This window comes from Saccostrea echinata, unplaced genomic scaffold (genome assembly GCF_033153115.1).
Source record: "Saccostrea echinata isolate AGI-Se365-2 ecotype Australia unplaced genomic scaffold, CSIRO_AGI_Sech_v1 ptg000003l, whole genome shotgun sequence".
Lineage (NCBI taxonomy): Eukaryota > Metazoa > Mollusca > Bivalvia > Ostreida > Ostreidae > Saccostrea > Saccostrea echinata.
In genome coordinates, this window is record NW_026889752.1 from 2,273,177 (window position 1) to 2,295,771 (window position 22,595).

The 22,595-nt window shown below is 32.2% G+C and overlaps 1 protein-coding gene across 1 annotated transcript; it reads right to left on the reverse strand.

Annotated features, from left to right (window-relative positions):
* Positions 1-1,827: 1,827 nt before the first annotated feature.
* LOC133178656 (uncharacterized) lies at positions 1,828-16,466 on the reverse strand. Its single transcript, XM_061313379.1, has 21 exons — positions 16,408-16,466; positions 16,097-16,182; positions 15,810-15,841; positions 14,642-15,496; positions 14,376-14,456; positions 13,178-13,300; positions 12,716-12,829; positions 12,526-12,591; positions 12,306-12,430; positions 10,975-11,061; positions 10,600-10,692; positions 8,908-9,027; positions 8,438-8,642; positions 8,077-8,220; positions 5,816-5,901; positions 4,624-4,694; positions 4,352-4,464; positions 3,979-4,224; positions 3,266-3,806; positions 2,585-2,658; positions 1,828-2,041 (listed from the first exon to the last, which is right to left on the reverse strand). Exons 1-21 carry the CDS (start codon positions 16,426-16,428, stop codon positions 2,022-2,024), a joined length of 3,303 nt encoding a protein of 1,100 aa, XP_061169363.1. The 5' UTR covers positions 16,429-16,466; the 3' UTR covers positions 1,828-2,021.
* Between the last annotated feature and the right edge of the window lie 6,129 nt (positions 16,467-22,595).

The window sequence follows — 22,595 nt, forward strand, 5'->3', positions numbered from 1 at the left end:
AATTGTATACAGCATTGAGTCGAAGCAATTTATGTGAAATGTATAAAAAATATAACTGATCATGACTGTCACGTGATATCGCAACAATAGGCGACTCCTCTGTTCAAATCGTCTGTATTTATGGTCATAGCCTACATATTGAAATCAAAACCCAGCTGGAAATGTAATGATAATTATGTTTTGAATGCAATTTAATGCTTCTAACTGCCTTAACATAGCTGCGGTCATCGTTAAATTATAAGGAATACGAAAGTACTTGTAAGTGTATTAGAATTTCGTTTTGCTTAATAATATTTTTAAATAAAAAAGTTGAAAATGAGTGGAGAACAATATCAACAGGATGCGTTCATAATATACTTATGTCTTCCAAGAGTAGGATCTTTCCTGAAAATAAGAAATTGCACAAGATTCATAAGGAGAAAATCATAGAACTATCAATATATGTAAACTTCAAATCACCTTGACTAAAGACAATATGTAAGCAGTCAAAAACTGCCTTTTACTTTTTTGGGGGGAATTCAAATTTTATGGATGAGCTACCATTCAATTAAACTTGCTAAATGTTTAAGCTCCTGCTCTCCGAATTATTTTTAAAATAGTTTTCTGATCACATGTCACTTTTGCGCCAACAGTGCTCTTCAATTTTACTATACATGTAAATTTACATTAATGAATATTCCAAAAAGAAAAAGAAAGAAATAGGAGTTAAGGTCTCTGCTAGCTGAATTGCACTTGTACATTTTTTGTAAATTAGCTGCACCAGTGGATACATATTGTACATACGCAGGTATGGCAATGTGTATGTATGTTATGTAATTTGATAAACATTTTCACATGCAAGTTGAATATGGATTTCCATAGCGCAAGATAAGGGAGCAATTTTTGAATTACAATGTGGATTCCTCAAACATTACTTTGACAATTGAAATGTGTAGCATTTAAAGAAGCGATACAGAATTGCTTATTATTCTAGGCAGGCAACTAACTACAATCTGATACAATTATTTTTATGTCGGGCATATCGCACATGCAAAAAATTGTTTTTATTACTAAGTATGACAAGAGTTCTCAGTACATTAATAAGAATCAAAGGCTGTTGGAGTCAAAAAGATTTGCTTCTAATGAATATCGAGATACTTAAAAATATTGAACAATTCTTAAAAAAGAAAGTTCATGTTAAAAGAAAGGAAGTTTCTTTGCTGTATAAAGACTAGTAACTTGTCAATCTCTTAATTCCGGACGAAAATACAAATATCTAGATTTGAATGATAATTGGATTTTATAATAAGACACAATGCGCATCTAAACCAGAACATATAAATACTATGACACAATGCATGCAGTTGCATTACTCTCATTAAATTAAATTTTTTGCAATTGAGTTCAAGTTATCAGAGCATATAATACTTATCATTAAATATTGTTAATGAATATTATTAGTAAAATAGGGAATGTTAATAACATTAACAATGTCACTAAATGTTGTAACCTCAATGAAAAAAACTTGTATATTCTTCACGGAGTATATGTGATGTCTAAAGACATTCTTCTAAGGTACTAATGATATGATAATTTTAAGATATTTGTTCATATATGTATGGCATATCGCAATCACCTTTATCAATAACCTATAATAATTTGGTATTATATTAGATCATACTCCATTAAAGGAAATAAATAAAAGGAATTATAATCATTGTACATCCTAACGATGTCACATAGTACAAACTGGTAAATAAATAAGTTATGATAATAGGATTGTTAAAGTAACAAGACAAACGTTCTTAATACATGTATATAAAAGACAAAAATTGAAATGTTCACAAAATTTATTCCTAGCTCTGGTCAAATTCAAAGCTGAAATGCGAGAATAAATTACCTAAACTTAATACGTTCATAATTAAATATCAGTAAGTCACTGTAAATGTTACAATCAAATTAGATTTATGATCAGTTAATTTTACTTTGAACAACTGGCAGGGGGGAAATTTCATTTTGTCAAATATCCTGGTTTTCCTTTGTCATTTCACTTGATAAGGATCTGAAAAAAAAATTCAGTCAGCTAAAATGTAAACGAGAAAAATTCCGATATTATTGTACGATATCCCATAATTATCATTACAACTTGTGTTGTCGTTTTTTTCTTTATTCAAATATTTATTGCTGGAGACTGTGATAATTATATAATTTATTATATATTTTGGAGAATAGATAGATAGATAGATAGATAGATAGATAGATAGATAAACATAAGTATAATAGAATTAAATGTTCATGTGAAAATTAAACCGTCAATATTTCTCTCAATCAATTTTTTAATCAAGTATTTTACTATCCTCATGTACTTCATAAGTTCGTTTTCGCACAAAAATATTTACTTCAATATACAATATAAGAAATTCTTTTTTAGAAACGTTCTCCTGGAGATTGAAAATTATCAGATTAAAAAAAAAGATTGAGTAGAAAATGTTAATATTTGTGTCGTTAATTTGAAAATTAATCTTGGTTTCCTGAAAAACTTTTTTTTCAGGGAAACAAATTTTTTTAAATGCTATTTATGTATTTTTAATGCATATGTAATTACCAAATTTTCTTATTTCTGAAGTTTCCCTGGTTTCTGTGTTAATATGTTTTCCCTTAGATAGTACAACTCTGAAACTGAAAATAAAATCATATTTGATATGAAAATAGTATTTGATATTCATCAAGTATGATAGCAAAAAATCTGCAAGAATCAATTGCAAGATTCCAAATTGCATGAGATATGGAGATAACGAACAGTATTCAAGCTCAAAGTCCATTAAAACAATACAAATCTGAAGCAGAGCAAACACATTTGATGCAATGAAAGATAATATTCGTTACGCATTGGTGAAAAAATATATTTGTATTTAAAATATTATTAGAAATAAAGTTTCCAAGAATAAAACGCAAACAAAAAAATGTTATAAAAGACTGTTATCTTCCTTTACCTTCATGAAATACAAAAGTAACCACAAAAGAGGTTGCCCAATGTATGTAATATGACCGAAAAAATAATCAATAGATTGCATAATTTTAGCAAATGATAAAACCCCTTATCAAATGTTGATGCTGCTGCAAATTAAATTCAATTTGCAAAATACGTTATATATATTTTACATATTTTTAAGGTGTTGAAAATAATAATAATAATAGTTGTAGTAATATTTGTAATAATCCATTTACATGGGACCATGAATACTGAAAAGTATAATGGGTACTTTATGTTTTAAAATTATCTTACTGTGAATTGTCTAGAGATATTAGCACTGTTGATTTCGGATTTTTCAGGATGTTTTTCCGCAATTTATCTTGTACTTCCTCGGGATACATATTCCACTGTCCAAATGCATCTTTCCACTCCCAGCACGTTGTGTCAGAGACTTCATCCGGAACGCTTGAATAGCTATTTCTATTACTCCTCTGTTGCTCTCCTGTGTGTTGATCTTCCAAACGTTTTGAAGGAGATATTGAGCTTGGTTTATTTTCATCGATAGTGTCGGTAGGTTTTACTTGATTTGTGCTTTTCTCGTATTCTGCAGGTGCATGATTGTATAGAGAGACTGAATTACTTGACACTGCAGACTGATTTTTAACAAACTGATTATTAACAGTGTCTACAGTTTGAACATCTGGTTCTGCATGAGCACTTTCTTTGTATTCTATTTGCCAAGCACCTTCCATTGATGGACCTGCATTTTGAACATCCTTTGAATCACTACTATTTTTCAGTGATCTATCGTGCGAATGTGATTGCTGTTGATCATTTGACTTTTCTTTTCCCCCTGAAAGGAAAATTAAACAGAACCTGTACCTTTATCTTGTACATCAACGTGTATTTAATTTTTGGGGGTAACTCTGATACTTATATGAATATGACATATTTACCTGCGATTAATTTTTTAGCATAACTTGCATTATTCTGAACAGTAGTCTTTCGTCTTATTTTCTTTTTACCTTGATTGTTAGAGTTTCTGACTTTTGTGGTGGTTACCCTGGCAGCAGGTTTTTGTCTGTTTCTCATATTTGAAGGACTGTTGGAGATATCAGCAGGAAAATCAAAATCCGACCAAACGGAATGTTTTACTGGGGGTGCCATATCCATAATGTTAAAAGAAGTACTAGCATGTTTCAAGTCTTCAGGGGACATTTTATCTTCTTCAGCTTCATGTTGCTTTTCTATATCTTTGCCTTTTTTCGGGTCTAGACAATTTTAATCACAGTCGATTTCAAATTTAATATTGCTTATGTAAGAAATAACAATAATGTGCACTTTAATTCATCTAAAATTGATCTTTTCTAGCTTCACTTCTATAACAACAGGAATTACCTATATTTGTTGTCGCTTTGGACGGTGTAGGTGGGTTCATCATTTGACTACTTGCGGAAGACATCATATTCTGACGTTTTAAAGCTTCTTTCACTTCCGAAGAGAATGGATCACTGATAAACAAAACTTGATTGAAAATATTTTTCGTACTGCATCCAATCTATGTTATACTGTTTTTCTTATCCTACAACTAAAACCTTATACCTAATCACATATTTAGATAACTACATAATGAATAATCATGCATAAAACGATATCATTATATATCTCACCAAAGTTGAACATCAAATTTTCCGTCAAATCCAAAACGATAATTACTTTTGTTACCATTTGGCCAACGTACCTTTGAAAAAAATAAATGAAGCTGTACATTTATCTTTTGTATAAATATTGCTTTCGTATCAATATTGATTGTGACAAGATGCATTAAATAAATGTTCTTTCTGTTTGATCTAGGGATGGCCACTGCTAAGCAGTTAACTGATTACTCGGTTGGAACAAAGGTAATAGGTTACAAAATCTGTACTCACTTAGTCGGAAACATTAAAATATATGCAAATTTAATCACAGTTTGATAAATAAAATAATTTAAAACTCATTTGGTCATTTTGTGAAATGCTAATTTCTGTTTATACCGTGTGTCAGTGCCCAGCCTTCTTTTCATTAATAATGAGTGAAAAATACTTAAACCAGTGTTGGGGACTGCAAATGTTATTGTGTAACTGCTTTTAATGCTTATCTTATGCCGTCTATTCTATGCATTGTCAATCAAATTAGATTTTCACTTAGAAATGTAAACTGATCTTTTATTCTGAGGATGGTGACAATGCAGAGCAAATATGTGACATCTGATTCAATGAATGTTTTATTCCCTGATAGCATGTTTAAATGTTTTAAATTTAAAATAAAATTCATATAGTGTTCTGTTTAGCATAAAAAGAGTATTACATGTACTGATGTTTTTTCTTATATCATTAGTTATATTTGTTGATTTGAATAGACCTTATACTTGAGAAAACAAAACCTACATGCATGTACAGGCATATCTTTTGATAGGATTAACTTGTTAACCGATTGGAACATAATGCAATTAATGGATTGGTAGTACTGTATTCCATTGTTATCCTTTATCATTAAATTGATAAAAGAACATCCATCTCTAGATACATGTATTTTTTGCAATGTACAGTGCATTAGTTTATGATTTATGGAAGCAAATATGATGCAGGAGCAAAAAACCTTATCTATAATTCAAACAACTGAGTAAATACTAATGCAAATAGAGAAAGTAAATACTAATGCAAATGGGGCTAATTCATTTTGTTACTGGGGTACTTATACTCAATATTTAACCAGACTTTTTTATCAATATGGGCTTTGCAGTTGTGCTGCTGCTATTAGATAACATGCTAAATACACTGATTAGTTCCTTGGCAAAATCAACTAAGCTCTCTAAATACCTACGTGAATAATTGCACTGTCATTGACACGATAAACAGATCCTACACAGCCCGGGCCTCCATCTTGGTCTCCCCATTCCCAGTCAATTCCTACAAAAAACAAGAGGCCCAAGGGCCTTAACGGTCACCTGAGTATAATACAACAATTTAGAGGATCCATAGAGTATAAAATGAACTGAAAGGTGAAGCTTTGTTGCCCAAAAGCAAGAAAAATAGGTTGATCAGGATCAACAAAATAATTAGTCTAGTGTTCATTAACAGTACATAAATTACGTTCTAATCTGTTCCCCATTTATCACTCTCACCAGACAGTACATAAACAAACTTATAATCAGTGCTTCTGTACTCTTTTAATTCCTTGTTGAAATTTCTTACATTGGCCTCTCTTGGTCTTTGATGAACATTAAATAAGACAAGTTATTTTTGTCTCATTTTTATTTATCTGTTACTTACAAGTCTACCTGATCATTAAAACTATGAAAGTACTTTTTGTATTATACAATAAAAATTCTTGCATAATTCTCTTATTCTATTAACCTTTCAAGTACATTATTAACAGTGATTAATTATCACAAGTAAATGGCAAAGGGGAATAACTTCTCTCAGTAGAATACAAATTAAGAGGGCTGGGTGGTTGTGGCCATTTTCAGACTATATTGATCTCCTTTAGAAGAAGAGCTCCATATAAAGATACACAAAAATGATCAAATTTTAAAACTAAAATGCATGAAATTTTTGTTTGCCAAATGATAGTTGACAGCTTAAGATATCATATCAAAAAATTAAGTTATATCTGATGGTTAATTTGTTGACCCCCAACCTCCTTAATAGAGCCCTGGCCTGGACCAGAACACTTGATCAAATGGTTCTGATGTTCAAAAATCTGGTAAAAACACTCTTCCTTATTAAAGCTATTACTCTTTTTGCCTCTGATATGTCCAGGTGCAGAGAAGATTTTTAAAGCATTAATGCATTTTCACTATACAATAAATAGAGCCCCCCCCCCCCCCTTAATATCAGAACCTCTGATCCAGGGGTCATGAAATTCACAATTTTGGAAGAGGCATCCTTGCTTATCATAACCATGTATTTGTTTAAATAATACCCAGGAAAAGAGAAGAAGATTTTCAAAGAAATAATGCACTTTCACTATATGATTTATATAGCCCCGCCCTAGCACCAGAACCCCTGACCCTCGGGTCATGAATTTCACAATTTTGGTAGAGTCACCCTTGCTTATCATAACTATGTATTCAATTTGTTTAAATAATACCCAGGAGTAGAGAAGAAGATTTTTTAAAGAAATAATGCACTTTTACTATATGATCTATATAGCCCCACCCTAGCACCAGAACCCCTGACCCTGGGGCTATGAATTTCACAATTTTGGTAGAGTCACTCTTGCTTATCATAACTATGTATTCAATTTGTTTCAATAATACCCAGGAGTAGAGAAGAAGATTTTCGAAGATATAATGCACTTTCACTATATGATCTATATGGCCCCGCCCTAGCACCAGAACCCCTGACCCTGGGGCCATGAATTTCACAATTTTGGTACAGGGCTCAATGCTTATTACAATCATGCCAACAGTTTGACTGCTTGATGTCCAGGAGTAAAGAAGAAGATTTTTAAAGATTGCATTAATTTTGATGGTTTTGGCCCCACCCCTCAGGCCCCAGGGGGGCAGGGGCCACGAATTTCACAATTTTTGTTCCCCTTCACCCATAGATGCTATATGCCAAAATTGGTTGAAATTGGTTTGCTGGTTTCAGAGAAGAAGCTGAAAATGTTCAAAAGTTTACGACCGACGGAGGACGCACGACGACGGACGAAAAGAGATAGCAATAGGTCACCTGAGTGACTCAGGTGACCTAAAAAGACACAAATGTTATATATTTTCTTTTCCTCATGCTTTCTTTTTTCATTATAGAAATACTAAATTGAATCTAAACTCAAATTAAACTATCAAAAAAAAAATAGCTATATAACAAACTTTTATAAATGAAATCATTGCAAGATTATGCAAGCCTAAATTAGGATTGCTAAAAATGTCTATGACACTACAAAAATTTAATAGTTAGATGACAAATTTATTTGAATCGATTTTAGAAAAAATATATAAAAAATATTAATAATTAATCTTCTAATTGAAAGGAACAAACAACAAACAAGCATACAAATCTTCATTGTTAGAGAAAATTTAATCATTAGCGCCAGAAATAAGTCTCATGTGTCTAAAAATGATAAGGTTTCATAATAACCTCTAGATACCAAGCAGCCCACCGCTATCATCTCATCATGCAGTACCCGAGGGTCATCACACACCACGACATCATAACATCCATCAGCACCGTATCTGTACCTATAATTCCCTCCTGTATCCCATTCCACGGAAATCCAACCAGCTGTGTATCAGACATCGTACAGTAAAAAAAAAATAATAAAGAACACATCAACATTCGTTTATTATATGTACATTTTATTAATTATTTGTCAAATATGCTTAGGAATTTAAAAAAAATAATTGCATGCCATTTAATGAGACGAAAAAAATTACACAAAGGATTTCTTCATATCAAGATGGAAACAATCTTTGTAAAAGAAGAAAACATATGAGTTTACCATCTTTAGGGTGCCCTGTCACTGTGCCTGGACGACGACTATCCTGTTCATTCCATATCCAGTCCGGACCACGCCGTACTCTGGTGCCGATGTGAGGCATGTTGGAGTCCCTCTCTTGACATTCATCATCTTTTTCTTCTTCTTCTTTATCGATTACTGGCTTAAATTCTTCTGAAGATCCAGTAACCATCTCATATATATCATCCTGGTATATGTATTCCAAAATGTAACTCAACTTCATAATACGAAACCTTTTTATTTATTGGAACTTAGAAAGTTACTTATGTAGGGTCGATCATGCTCATTATGGTTTACAAGGCTCACGATATTAATATATAAAACTCCCGGCTTTAAAAATAAGCCAAGTAATATCAAATCCCCTTTTAAATCAGCATTTATTTCAACATTCTTCATTTCGGTCTGATTTTAAAATTTTCTTACTTATACATGTAGTTATGTAAACAACAAACCATGTCATCTTGAGTGAATTCTGTTGGTGTCGTCACTATATTAGGTAAAATTGCTTCAAATGTCGGTTTGTCCATCTCTTTGGGGTTCCTTAAGGCATCCTGCAACCTTCCAGCAATTCTCTGGAAAGCAATTAATTTATGCATTGTTTTAATAGAATGATAGAAAGAAGGTTTCTGCTTATAAAATTAAGGTTTAACACACACCTATTGAACAAAAATGCATATTACATATTCAAAGATATCCTTCAACTGAAGTTATACATGAGCACAAAAACAAAATTGCTGTTTGTCTTTGTTTTACGACATTCTTCCGAAAGGAATAAAATACATGTCCACCAAATGATTTAGGATAATTTGCCACGAACTCAGATATGTTATTCTGTTGGTTTTTTTTTTCACTGCATTAGGGTGAGCACATGTTCGTGTGTATAAGTGCATAGTGTGGGATCATGAGAAAATCTTCCTCCTCTCAATTACAATTGGGAAAGGAAAGAATAATTATGCATTACAACTTTCTGATTGTGTGTAGATTATTTTTTTTTTCAAACTATGGTTCCAAGGGATATAATGGAATTACGAAAAGGAGTTATTGTTTCAAATACAGAATCTGACACATCTGTTTCATATTTGGATATTTTACTTGAAAAAGACGTTAATGGCAATTTAACAACCAAGCTTTATTATAAACGTGATGACTTTAACTTTTCAATCGTCATCTCCCCTTACTAATGCAGCAATATACCTACATCACCTGCATACGGGGTTTATATCTCTCAGTTAATTCAATACGCAAATGCATGCTCTACCGTACGTATGTACAATTTCTAAAACGAGGTAAATTATTGACACACAAGTTGATGAAACAAGAATATCAGCAGTCTCGTTTAAAGTCATCATTTCGTAAGTTCTATGGTCGATACAATGACCTCGTCAAAGTATACAATATATCATCGAGTCAAATGCTGACTGACGTTTTTCATACTAATTGTTAGGCCATAATTTACACACTGAATTGTCGACGGATTTTTCCGTTATTTCCCGATCATGACAAGGAGCACATGGCGGGTGTGACCGGTCGGCAGGGAATGCTCACTCCTCCATGGCACCTGATCCCACCTCTGTTGTTTTGAAGGTCCGTGTTTGCTCTGCTCCTATTTTGTAATGTTTAATGGACTTTTGAGCTGGAATACTGTTCGTTATCTCCATATATTTCATACAGTTATTTGAATGGATTATATACAAAAATCCTTATTTTAAATTTACCATGACAATTTCATTCAAATCAAGATCCTCACTGCTACTTTGGGTGGAGTTACTATAGGTTAATCAAGTTTTACAATGTAATAAGCTGGAAAAAATTAAGATTCTAGTTTTTGGCAGAGCCATCGGTTATTTCTAATACAGGTAACGTTCAGTATTATTAAAATCATGGTCTAGAGATCAAACAGTGGATTAAAATTTTGAAATCAATCTGATGTTACAGTGAAGGGTTTCATTCATTTTATTGTTCTTCTTTATGAGAAAAGTGACACATCAGGTTACTCTTGAGGCCCATATCTACATGACAGCTCAAATTGCTTAAAATTGTAGCCATTGATATATGATTCAAGTGGATTATAGCATTTGATCAGGATTAAAAAAATCAAATGTTGCAAAATGAATTTTATACTTTGGCTAAAAGCACGAACTTACAACGTTGTGTGGAAACCTCCCAAGCTTTCTGGCCTCATGCAGATGGACGATTTTTCCTCCAATCGAAAGCCCAGATATCATTTCAAATACAGACTAGAAACATGATATAAAAGAAAGATAAAGTAACTTTATTTAAAACATGCATGTTAAAATTATTTAAATGACAGTTCATGTATGTCACATTTGGGTTTTCTTATATCGTGCAAAAAAAAAAAAAATGTCCATTCTTTTTCTTTTTTAGATAAATTATTTTGCCACCGGGCTCATAATATAATACTTTTTGATTGAATTTAATACAACTAAACAAAGAATACAATAGTAGCATCTGTATTTAATTTACAGTTTTAGTGGTGCAAAGGAAATATACAAACATACCATATCTGGGTCCCCAACAGGTACACATTTAATTGAAAGCTCTCTATGCGCAAGGTGCTCAACAATATTCGTTAATTCTAAAAGTGTCTGCAAGAGACAAAATGAATCAATTTTACCACATAATTTATGGTTTCACATATTGAAAATTGTTTTTAAGGAGGTTGGATCCAGATATCAAAAGTAATGAAAATTTTTTATCAAGTATATTTTTAGAATCTACACAGATGGCTTAATTAAAAATCAAAACAAAAAATGGGGGTCAATGCGCTTCTTTTGGCGCTACAGCGCATTTAGTATGACATTTTTGCACTGTAATTACGTCTAACACATGAATTAATTTTAAAAGTTTTTCCTCCAATATTTTTTATTCAAATAAATTATGGGAACAAACACAGTCTTATTTTATCTAGAATAGAAACAATAAAATTTGTGACAACAAAAATGTTTCAAATTAACTAGAATTATTATTATATGGTAGTCCTGATCATGGACTCAATACTAATATCCGAAGTTTTGAAGCAGTACATGCCTATGTAGCAGCAACAAAACGTTTTATTTGAACACTGTCATGTAAATGTATATATAACTTTTGTCAATATTTCCAAACCGGTACTTCATCGTTTTTTTCCCTTCTTTTTCCTTGCATTTTTTAATAATGTTTGATTAATTAATGTTATACAGTGTATTTACCTTGACCTTGCTGTGGGGAGAGGGCTAAAATAGGCTATGCCTGCTGCCCAATCCAATTCACTTTTTGTGAATAAAATTATATATATATATATATATATATATATATATATATATATATATATATATATATATATATATATATATATATATATATATATATATATATATATATTATATAACCCAGTCACATGTTAGTCGTTATAATTGTTGACTTATATATTGATTACTGATGCATGACCTGTCAAAACACTGTCACATTTGGAACTTATAAGCTCAATGCCATTATTCAGAAATGTCCTATTATCAGCTAAACATAAGATTAATTTGTTGAAGATGCTAAAATTGAGCGGACTTGGTGTGTTGAGATTATCGCCCTTAAATTGTTAGAGTATATATTACAAACAAAAATTTTCAAATGTCTTTTGATATATTGTATCTCAAACTGTTTTCAAATTAATCATAACTTTTTCCAGTGGACTGGTGATATGCTTTCTATTTGGTGATATTAATTCAAATTCAAGATACAGATACGATGTAGCACATATTTCAATATGCTACAATTCTATATATATTTTCAACAATGAAACTTGTATAATTCATCTGGTATTTTTTTTTAAATAAATAATCCAAAAACAACATACTCTTCTTCTATCGTATATATCTGGGTCCTCTGGACCGTCAGGGTAATGTTCATCTGTCGCCCTGCCATCCGAAATGAGAATAATATTTGGCCTAATGTGCCACTTCCCAACTTTGCTAATTCCAACTAAAAACCAGTTTTAAAATATTTAGCATTTTAATGAGACATTACATCAGCACATTATTAGATGTATTGATATAAAACTACCAAATAAATTTTACCTCGTGCGCCTAATGAAAGCAAGAGACCTGCTCCCATTGGAGACGAACCACCACAAGTTAATTCGTCTGAAAGAATAAAAGGTTCCATGTCATTTACTAAAGCGATTGGTTGTGGAAATGATTTTTTTGCGTTACTCAACAAAGAAAATAATATACATTAAAGTTCGTAAAATAGATGAAGTATACTAACCAACAGATTGCTTGATCTCGTAGTAGCGGTTAGAATAATAGCAACGAAATTTATTTTCTTTTCCAAATGTGATAACAGCCACATTTTGATCTAATGCAGGAAATCTTTGGTATTCTACAACAAATATGATTTTTTTTTATCAGTAAAAAAGTGTACTCACAATGTATATATATGCATAAGAATATATTATTATACTAATTTGTATTGTTTATCTTAAGTAATAATTTTTCTATGATCATATACTAAAGAAATACTAAAGCATTTTCTAAAAATACAGCAATTTATTATAGGCTTACAAATCGGACGCTTCAACAAGACAGACACGTTTCGATATAAGATATGGAGGTAACTTCTGGTGTATGCAATATTCTTAGTAATAATTGTTCCAATTGAAATGATTTAGTAAAATGAAAATATTTTTAAAACTGAAATTCTGGCACGAAACAGCAAATGTTTTAATACCATTTAATATGTCCCTAACTGCGCCTTTAAGTTGTTTAATACCATCACCCTCCATGCTGGCAGATGTATCCAGAATGAATACAGTATCAAATCCACTCCCATGTTGATGTATTGAGTCAGCATCTAATAGCATGAGTATTTTGATTTGAAGATAATTATTTAACGGTTTTATGGATATACAAACGGAGTGAAAATTAATTTTTCGATCTATTTTCAACAGCAAAAATGTCCATTGAATAAAATGATATTTTCACAGAATGTCATTTTTATGTCAAAATAAACAAATAAAGGTTATTTTCAGAGTAAAAAAAACAAAGAATGGAGGCGTACAAAGTGAGGACAATCCCCCGCATAAAATTCTCAATTCTAAAAGTTCATGAAAAATTTTAATTTTTCAAAAATTGTATTGTCAATATCATCTTTTATATATTTGCCTCCTTTATTTTATTGAATAACTTATTAATAAATAATTTTATTTTTCACTTATGTCTTAAAGGTATGCATGAAGATCATACAAGATTCGAACTCTCTCCAAAGCTAAATGTTAGGCGTAAGACTGAACGCGTTAACCACTACGAGGTCTTCTTGTCAATGATGTGTGTCATTGTGCTTTAAATAAACGAATTTGTTGAAACACATATTTTTTTCAGAAATGTTCGATTTTCATGGGTTCAGACTCCATTTTATTTAAATCATAAAATAAATTTTACATTTACTTTTTCGTTATTTAAACGATAATGTAGAATGGAGACTTGACCCATTCATATTCAAATATTATTTTTATGCTTCCAATATGCCCATTTTCTACCAAATATGCTTAACTTTCCACTTAAAGTAACAATTATCAATCAGTTAGTTATTCAATAGAAAAAATGAATCAAATGTGTTGAGGATGACAATACTGACAACATAATTTATGAAAATATAACTTTTCTGTGGACTTTGAAAATTGAGAAATATATTGTCTTAGAGCGGGGGAATGTCCTCGCCTTGTACGCCCTCTTTCTTTGCGACAGAACTCTCTTGTGCTTCAGGAAAATTGCTACAGAAAATACTTTTCGTAGATAGTTAGAGTATAAAAACCATCCTTATACTGACTTAATCTGCACTAAAATTTTCTATCCATTGTTGAAAACCATGTTAACAATTTTGAATCTATAAATGCACTGAGCAAAAAAGATAGCATAATTTGTATTACGTTTCCTTCCTGCTAATCTTGCCTCTTCCAACCAGTGGTCTGTGTCAACTCGTCTTGCCTTTACCAAGGACATCTTAAAGTCTGAAAGTAATTCATATTTGACCTATAAAGCAAATTTTGATTGTACAGGCCTCAAGGTACATAAAGAAAATCAAGTAAAAAAAATCGTATCGATAAACTATCGATAAAAGTAACAGGTCTAGTTACAAAAAAAAGTTATGTGCACACCTCATTGTGCTAGATTTTGATGTTGAACAAATATGTACCTTCTAAAGAAGGAGACCCTGTCTTCCTGTCTAACTTTTGTTCAACATTTTGCGATTCCTCAGTTACCACATTCTGCGATTCCTCGGTCATGACAACAAGTCTGTTGTCAAAGTCAGGCCGTGTTTGCCTCCTTTTCAGTTTCCGTGTCGTCTCCGTTTTGGTCAGCATCTCCTCCATGGCAGCTGATCTTTGAAACGAAGTACCATTTTCTTTGATATGTTGTTCAGATTCTTTGTTATTATCCTCCGCTGAAGGCTTCGGCGATTCAGATATATGCTTCTCATCTTCAAATACGACGGAAGTATGCTCAACATTACTTCTTGACAAACTGTGTTCGTTTTCAGCTTTTGCCTGCATAGTCTCCACTGGTCCATTTTGTTCAGAATGGCAGGTTTCCACTATCGAAGCTTCAGATTTCGATTCTTCAGCAGAATCATGTTCATCAACGGTTCCTCTGACGTCAAGATCATCAGTCTTTTCATCACTTGTATTCAATTCTTCATCGGTTTTATCTTCTAATACTTCTAAAGAAAGTTTTCTTGATATATCTCCAACTCCAGGTAATGCTGTTGGTTGTTCATCATGTACTACTTTACTTAAATCATCAGATTGATTTACATCAACTTCAGTTCTGCTTTCTTCTCTCTGTTGGTCATCAACTCCAGTGGTATGTTGATGAACTTCAGAATTCCCTAAAGCTTGCATTGTACCTATATCCTTGACTTGAGCAATAGCCTGGTTCAGTTCGGAGATTTTTTCGTTCGTTGTCAGAATTTCTGTGATTAACTCCGAGATTTCTTTGTTCTGTCTGGAATCTGTCTCGGACAATTCCAGCACCTGTGCTAAAAGCTTGTCTAAAGAGAATAAAACAATTCTAATAGGGCAGTTTTATTGTTAATAGGTGTACGGTTTTATTTCACGATTTCTATTTCAAAATTTTTCGCCAAGTTTTTTTTTTTCACTTCAGTTGTCCAATTCTTTTTTCATGATCTTAAAAGTGTATCAACGAAGTGTGAAGACAATAAAATGTGAAGATTAAGTCGGTAATCAAGCTTGTCATCCAAACATTACAAATTGAGGACATATAACAAACACGGATCCCCAGAAACATAAGAGTGGGATCAGGTGTCATCGATGGAGGAAGAAAAACATGCCTAAATATCTTACCTAATTTATTGTCATCGATTTCAGATGTTTTCCTGTAAAATAAACAAAACATTTGCATAACTGTATACCAATTTGATTACAAACACAAAACAGTTGCAACAAAATACAATAAAGCAGTGAAACTAAGGTGATTAGTGCATAATTATGACTATTGCCGTGTAAGATTATTAAATAAGCGTCTATGATATGTAAAGTAGACATTTCTATCCAGATCATTAATTTCCTAAGCATCTCTTTTATTTTATTTCAAAACATGTGCAGAACTAAATTATATGAACATGGTCTACCTCAACTCTTCCTCTCTATTTAGTCTCTTAGTGATGAACATGTTTTCTTTTTGTACTATATCCATTTTCTCATTCACGCTCTTCAACTGAAAAATGCATACATTTCTGGAAGATTATTTATCATGTTTAAAAAAATTTATGCAAATGTATAATTTCTATATCGAATTTTAAAGTGTCTTGCTTCATCAATAATTACTCTCTTTCTCTCTCTCTCTCTCTCCCTGGCCATCAAGAATTGCTATCTTTTCTTTGTTTCTAGATCTTATACCCTCGATCTTCCTAAAAGTTTGAAAGAAACAGTTTCATCATACCTGCTCTATCAATGCCTCCATATCTGGAAATACTTTTGATCCACCTTCTTTCAACAGATGAAATGAGATCTAACTTCTGCTTTATAAAAAATTATCACCCGAGATCAATAAAAACCTGAAAACGATGTCGCAAGGTTCTACAACAGTATACGTAAAAGTATGTATATGTAAATGCATTTTTACTAAAAATGAAAATTTTTACTTGAAAATTTTCTTGAGACAATCTGTAAATTAAATTTGTAAATTTGTAAATTAAAGCAATATGACATACATGTTATATATGATTTTTGTATATAAAGTTCATTTTTGATCTTTCATCTAATTAATAGGTTAAATGTATATATACATATGTACTTTGAAAATATCTAAGTCAAAAGAATATTAAGTGTTTAACTTTCAGTAACTACCGTAAATAGGAATGAAATTTACCAGTTGTGCCTTGATTCATTTTTGACTAGTCAGTAATTAAGCTAGCTTAATTTGTAATTTTTACGATGTTTCCTTCGACGTACATGTATATATAATTTTTAGTGAAGTAAAAATAAATTCTTGTCCACAATTGTCAGTGATCAATCTGAATATGTATGGTATACATGCACGCTATATATTTGTATACATATTACATGGATAATTGGAGTATACAGGATTAATTTAGTATCTAGCTGAGCATAGTCATGATATAATATATCCAAATTTTTTACTGAACATATATATGTATAATGATTTAATTATTAAGATTTTTTGTGATTTTGAATACTTCGTTATATATATATATATATATAACAATAGAACTGGTTCGACATGATGTATGATTTTAAAATGTTGACATACACATAATTTGTCAGTACTCGTAAAAGTGAAAGTAGATCCAATGACGTAAACATTATATTGAATCTAATTTTCATTTTTGAATTGGGAAAAGTACAAGTGGCTATACAAGATATTAGACTAATAAAAAAGGAAACAGAACATGTATAATTAATGCAAATTATATTTTACGAACCTTCTGATTTTTTACTGTCGTGTGTCCATTATATTCCTGCTGATAATTTTCAATCTATAAATAGACGTTCAATTCCCCTACAGTTATTTAAGGAAACCTGCTTTCCGTTTGTTGAGTATTTGAAAAATTTCCTTATCACAAAGTTTTTCCTATCATATGTACGTTTTATATACATATTACATACGAGTGATGAATGACCTTGTTTTGAAAATATATAATTATCTTAATCATTGTCAATTTGGTACATCGAAATAATCAAATAATAAAATATTATAAATTTCAAGTGGTGTTTATGAATAGAATCCTAGCAAATGTACACTATGTTTCATTCACGTAGTATCTTTAATTTTTAAGTGGAAAAGAAAGGGGGTAAAAGTGAAAAAAAAATGTCAAGCCTCGAAGAACTTATATTTCCAAAGAGCATTATTATGCATTTTCAAAAGGCATTATCATGCCTTTCAAAAAGCCGGTATTGCGCCTATTCAAGAGACGATATTAAGGCTTTTATTTTCAATATATGACTAACTTAGCCCAACCGCGGGGGCTGAAATGCTGACTCTCGGAACATGAATTTCACGAAATAGGATTTTCGATTTTAGGCAGTTTAGTTTTTGTTTATGAGGTTTTTTTAAAACAATTTTTTTTTAATTAATGTTATTTTTGCTTGTAAATTTTTCGTCAGGTTGCCCTCCCCCCTTTTCAAAAATACGGGCTTGTCATAAACGGCGATTCAAAACCCCAAAAGGTCATTAACGTCTTATCTAGAAGCTATAAACGCCTTTGTTAAAGGCGTTATAATAAACACCTTTGTAAAGGGAGAAAAAATGCCTTTTTGAAAGGCGTAATAACGCCTTTTGAAAAAAAAAAAAAAAAAAAAAAGCGTTGTAACGCCTTTTGAAAAGGCGTAATAACGCCTTTTGAAAGCGCGTAATATTTAGCGCCTTTTGAAAGGGCATAATAACGCCTTTTATAAAGGCGTAATAACGCCTTTTTAAAAGACGTAATAACGCCTTTTCGAAAGGCGTAACTACGCCTTTTTTCGCGTTATTACGCCTTCATTGGTGTTATAACGCCTTTTAGAAAGGATCGAGTTTTTTAAGAAACACCATATAGATGAACCATTTAGAACACAATATGAGTAAACATGCACATGCCCCTGACTAGGTGCAAATATGTTGTCAGAACTGAGTATATTTTGCCTTTGTATCTGCGTCTATACAGCAGGATAAGCTAATACATCAGTTCAGTGTATACGTATACATGTGTATATTTACACATAATATGCCAAGGATGATCATAGGCTTATGAGTATAAAGCTCGCCGAATAAGCAGAGTATAATAAGTTTACGGTCCAGTAAATATAAAATTAATTTACATAACGACATTAAAGGAATTATAAGTATCATGGTTTTTAATTTAAAAAAAAAATCTTAACGTTACCTGTATTTTTCTATCAGGATGTAAAATTTTTGTCTAAGAGAATGATTTAGAGATTCAAAATTTTAATATTTATATTCAGAATTCTAAATTTCAAATCCTCAAAACAGACCCCCCCCCCCAAAAAAAAAAAAATCTTCAGGAATGTATAACGTTAAAAAATTGTTCACTCATCTTCAGAATTCAGAATAATAAATCTAGATGAAAATTTATAACTTGTACATGCATGCATTATATGAGCTTTTCTCCTAAAGCAAACCTTAATTCTTAGTTACTTTGAAATGTTGAATTTCTAATGGTCAGCATTCAGTGGCGGAACCAGAAATTTCAGAACGGGGGAAAGGGTGGGTGGGAGGGTGCGGTTGACCGTTCAGAATATTTTCTTTCCGAGAGGCACAAAAAAAAAAAAAAAAAAAAAAAAAAAAAAAAAAATCGGAAAGGGGGGGGGGGGGGGGACTTCTCATATACAGGCCGCTTTCCTTCATTTATTACATAAAAGAAACATAGGTAATCAAAGATTACGAAGCTCACCTCGACGAAAGTTGTATCTATAAGTAAGGCAAATCTCACATCATATTTTTTCTAGTTAGTGTTCATCCCAAGATCAATATCCATACAAGTTTGGTTTAAGAAGGACTTATAGATACTTGAAAATAGACCTGCTCAAAAAACTTTTAACCTGTTTACTAAACAAGAAAATTTTGGTCAGTTCCAACATCCAAAGCAAGTCTGGAAGTTTTCATCCTTAGATGCACAATCCATGCATGTTTAATCATAACATGCCATAATATTATATAGCTACTCCAAAAAAATTACTCTGGTCACTCATTTGGAAAATGTTGGTCAGATTCAGAATCCAAAACAAGTCTGAAAGTGTCCATCCTAAGACACATCATCCATGCTAATTTGATTAAAATATGGCTAAAATTCACTCATCTGGAAAATCTAGATTCAGCATCCGAAGCAAGTGTGGTAGTGTCCATCCCTAGTTGCATCATCCATGCAAGTTTGGTTCAGGTAGGGCTTATAGTTACTTGGGAATGGACCTGCTCAAAAAACTTTAACCTGGTCACTCATCTGGTAATTCTAGGTCAGATCCAGCATCCGAAGCAAGTGTGGTAGTGTCCAAGATGCATCATCCATGCAAGTTTGGTCCAGGTAGGGCTTATAGTTACTTGGGAATGGACTTGCTCCAAAAACTTTAACCTGGTCACTCATCTGGAAAATCTAGGTCAGATCCAGCATCCGAAGCAAGTGTGGTAGTGTCCAAGATGCATCATACATGCAAGTTTGGTCCAGGTAGGGCTTATAGTTACTTGGGAATGGACTTGCTCCAAAAACTTTAATCTGGTCACTCATCTGGAAAATCTAGGTCAGATCCAGCATCCGAAACAAGTGTGGTAGTGTCCATCCCTAGGCCTAGATGCATCATCCATGCAAGTTTGGTCCAGGTAGGGCTTATAGTTACTTGGGAATGGACTTGCTCCTAAAACTTTAACCTGGGACGCCGACGCTAACGCCGACGGTATAGCATAAGCTCATCTCGACTTTGTCGAGGTGAGCTAAAAATCTTTCTAACTAGGGAATCCATGTTTCGAAAAGGGGAGGGGAGCTTTATATTCGATTTTTTTGTTCTATGAATTTCGATAAATCTTAACATCATTAGAGATCCAGACCCCTCAGATGAAGATACCCCAGGCTAACAACAATTGCATTTCCCGTGTTCATTATAAGTCAACATTCACTTTAAAATGCATCTTTGATAATCAGGAAAAAAACGAAACAAATATAGTCACAGACATCTTGTTGAATATTTTTCATTTTACGTGCCTTTGAAAAATGGAAAGTAGATGACCCAAACTGATTTTGAGGTCGAAGGTCAAACATGACGTAGGAAGATGTTGTCTGTTCATTATCTCAAGAACCATTTGCTTGAGACATCAAACTCGGTACATAAGTTCCCTTAAAGGAGTAGATGAATCCTATCGATTTTTGGTCACAAGGTCAAAAGGCAAGGGTCAAACTGACAAAGGAAGTTATTGGAAGCTCAATATCTTGAGAACCCTGGACTTGATACACTGGTTTCCACAGAGTAGTAGATGACCCGTATATTGCTTATGTGGTCACATTGCGGTCAAACTGGACATAGGAGAATATTGACTGCTCGATATCTTGAGAACCCTTTGCATGACAGACATTAAATTTAGTATACAGGTAATCTCAGCGAGATTCGTAGGGACTAAAAATTTTGGTCTGGTGTCCCTATGAATCTCAGTACAGTCTCACACAAGGTGATTCGGGTTTGAAACAAGCGGTCGAAGTCGGGACAAGAAAACCCGAATCACTTAGTGTGACACTGTACTGAGATTCGTAGGGACACCAGACCAAAATTTTTAGTCCCTACCAATCTCGCTGAGATTAGTATACAGTCAGGTAGCTCCTTCAAGAAGTAAATTACGTCTGATAGTGATCAAACTAAGTATTATGTTTGCCTCTTACAGTTTAGATGATGTTGCTGTTGCTTACTGTTGCTTTCACTATCATTTCAAACATTCTGCATGTAAATTTAATGTAAATTGAAAGCTGTTCTCTTTTTATTATCCCACACTAGGGGGAAGGGGGGGGGGGCAAATATATTAATCAAACATTTGTTGTTTGTTTCCTTCCTTCCCTCTTTTATAATCTTTTTTTCTTAATTTTGTGATAGGGGCCTACAGTCAGTGTAAATAGCTGCCATGATATGAAGAATCGCTTAACTTTATACCTGACATTAAGGGTAAAAAAAATAGTTAAATGTACATATAATAGTATCTATTGTTTATATTAAATACTATTTCTTGAATAAGTAATTCATGTATAAATACCAAGATAGATTATTGCAAAATTTAAAATGATAAAGTTTTAACATGCATGTATGAATGTATAAATTAGTGCCAGTTTGAGTATGAAGTTTGAGTATATGCTAAGTATAAACAAATCTGACTACCTCTTTCAGCAAAGTTCTTGTATCACAATGATAGAATATTGACTATTACATATTGTATATGAAGTTAATTAAAATGGTGTTTATAAGCTTTTAAAAAATATTGTTTGTTTGCAGTTGCTTACTGACCCACTTAAAATGTACCAAATCTGTTTTTTTTTCCCAGCTATTTATTACAAGATTTTTTTTTCCAATATTTAATTTTTTTCTATTGAAAAGGACAGAACATTCAAATTGGGATGTTTAAATATGGTGAAAATCCCTATAACTCATAATCCAAACAAAAACCTAAAAACTAGGGGGAAAATGTAAAAATGTAGCAGGGTGAAAGAAATGTCCCTGCTTACATGCAAGTTTTAAAAAATGTGTAAGTCCAAGAATGTGAATATAACAATGGGTAGAAATGACACAAAAATATATCACACTGTTGCTTTTGTTTTCTGGAATAACTTGTCTATACCACAACATCCTTAAGCTGTTTGAAATGGTGATCCCTTACAAGCAAAGTAATAAAAAAGGTGCAAAACAGTGCATCATTAATTTTTAAGGCCATAAAGTCTCGAATGCAGTATGTGATTTCTTTGAGAATTTTAAAAGTTTAAGGGTCATAAATTTTGTAAGAATGGGTCATTAAACACAAAACTAAAACCTGATCATAGATATCAAAATTCATACCAAAAACCAGCTTATTATCTAAAACAAAAAACTCTAGAAAACTACGACAGAATGACAGACCCAGAGGGTAACACTACATGTGTATATGCC

What these genes read in the sequence shown, in the direction of transcription:
- LOC133178656 (XM_061313379.1), bottom strand. Translation starts at nt 16,428, where the DNA reads ATGGAGGCATTGATAGAGCAG. An exon ending in TGGAGGCATTGATAGAGCAG is followed by an intron (nt 16,183 to 16,407) that starts GTATGATGAAAC and finishes TGCATTTTTCAG; the next exon opens with TTGAAGAGCGTGAATGAGAA. An exon ending in GACAGGGCACCCTAAAGATG is followed by an intron (nt 8,221 to 8,437) that starts GTAAACTCATAT and finishes TCTGATACACAG; the next exon opens with CTGGTTGGATTTCCGTGGAA.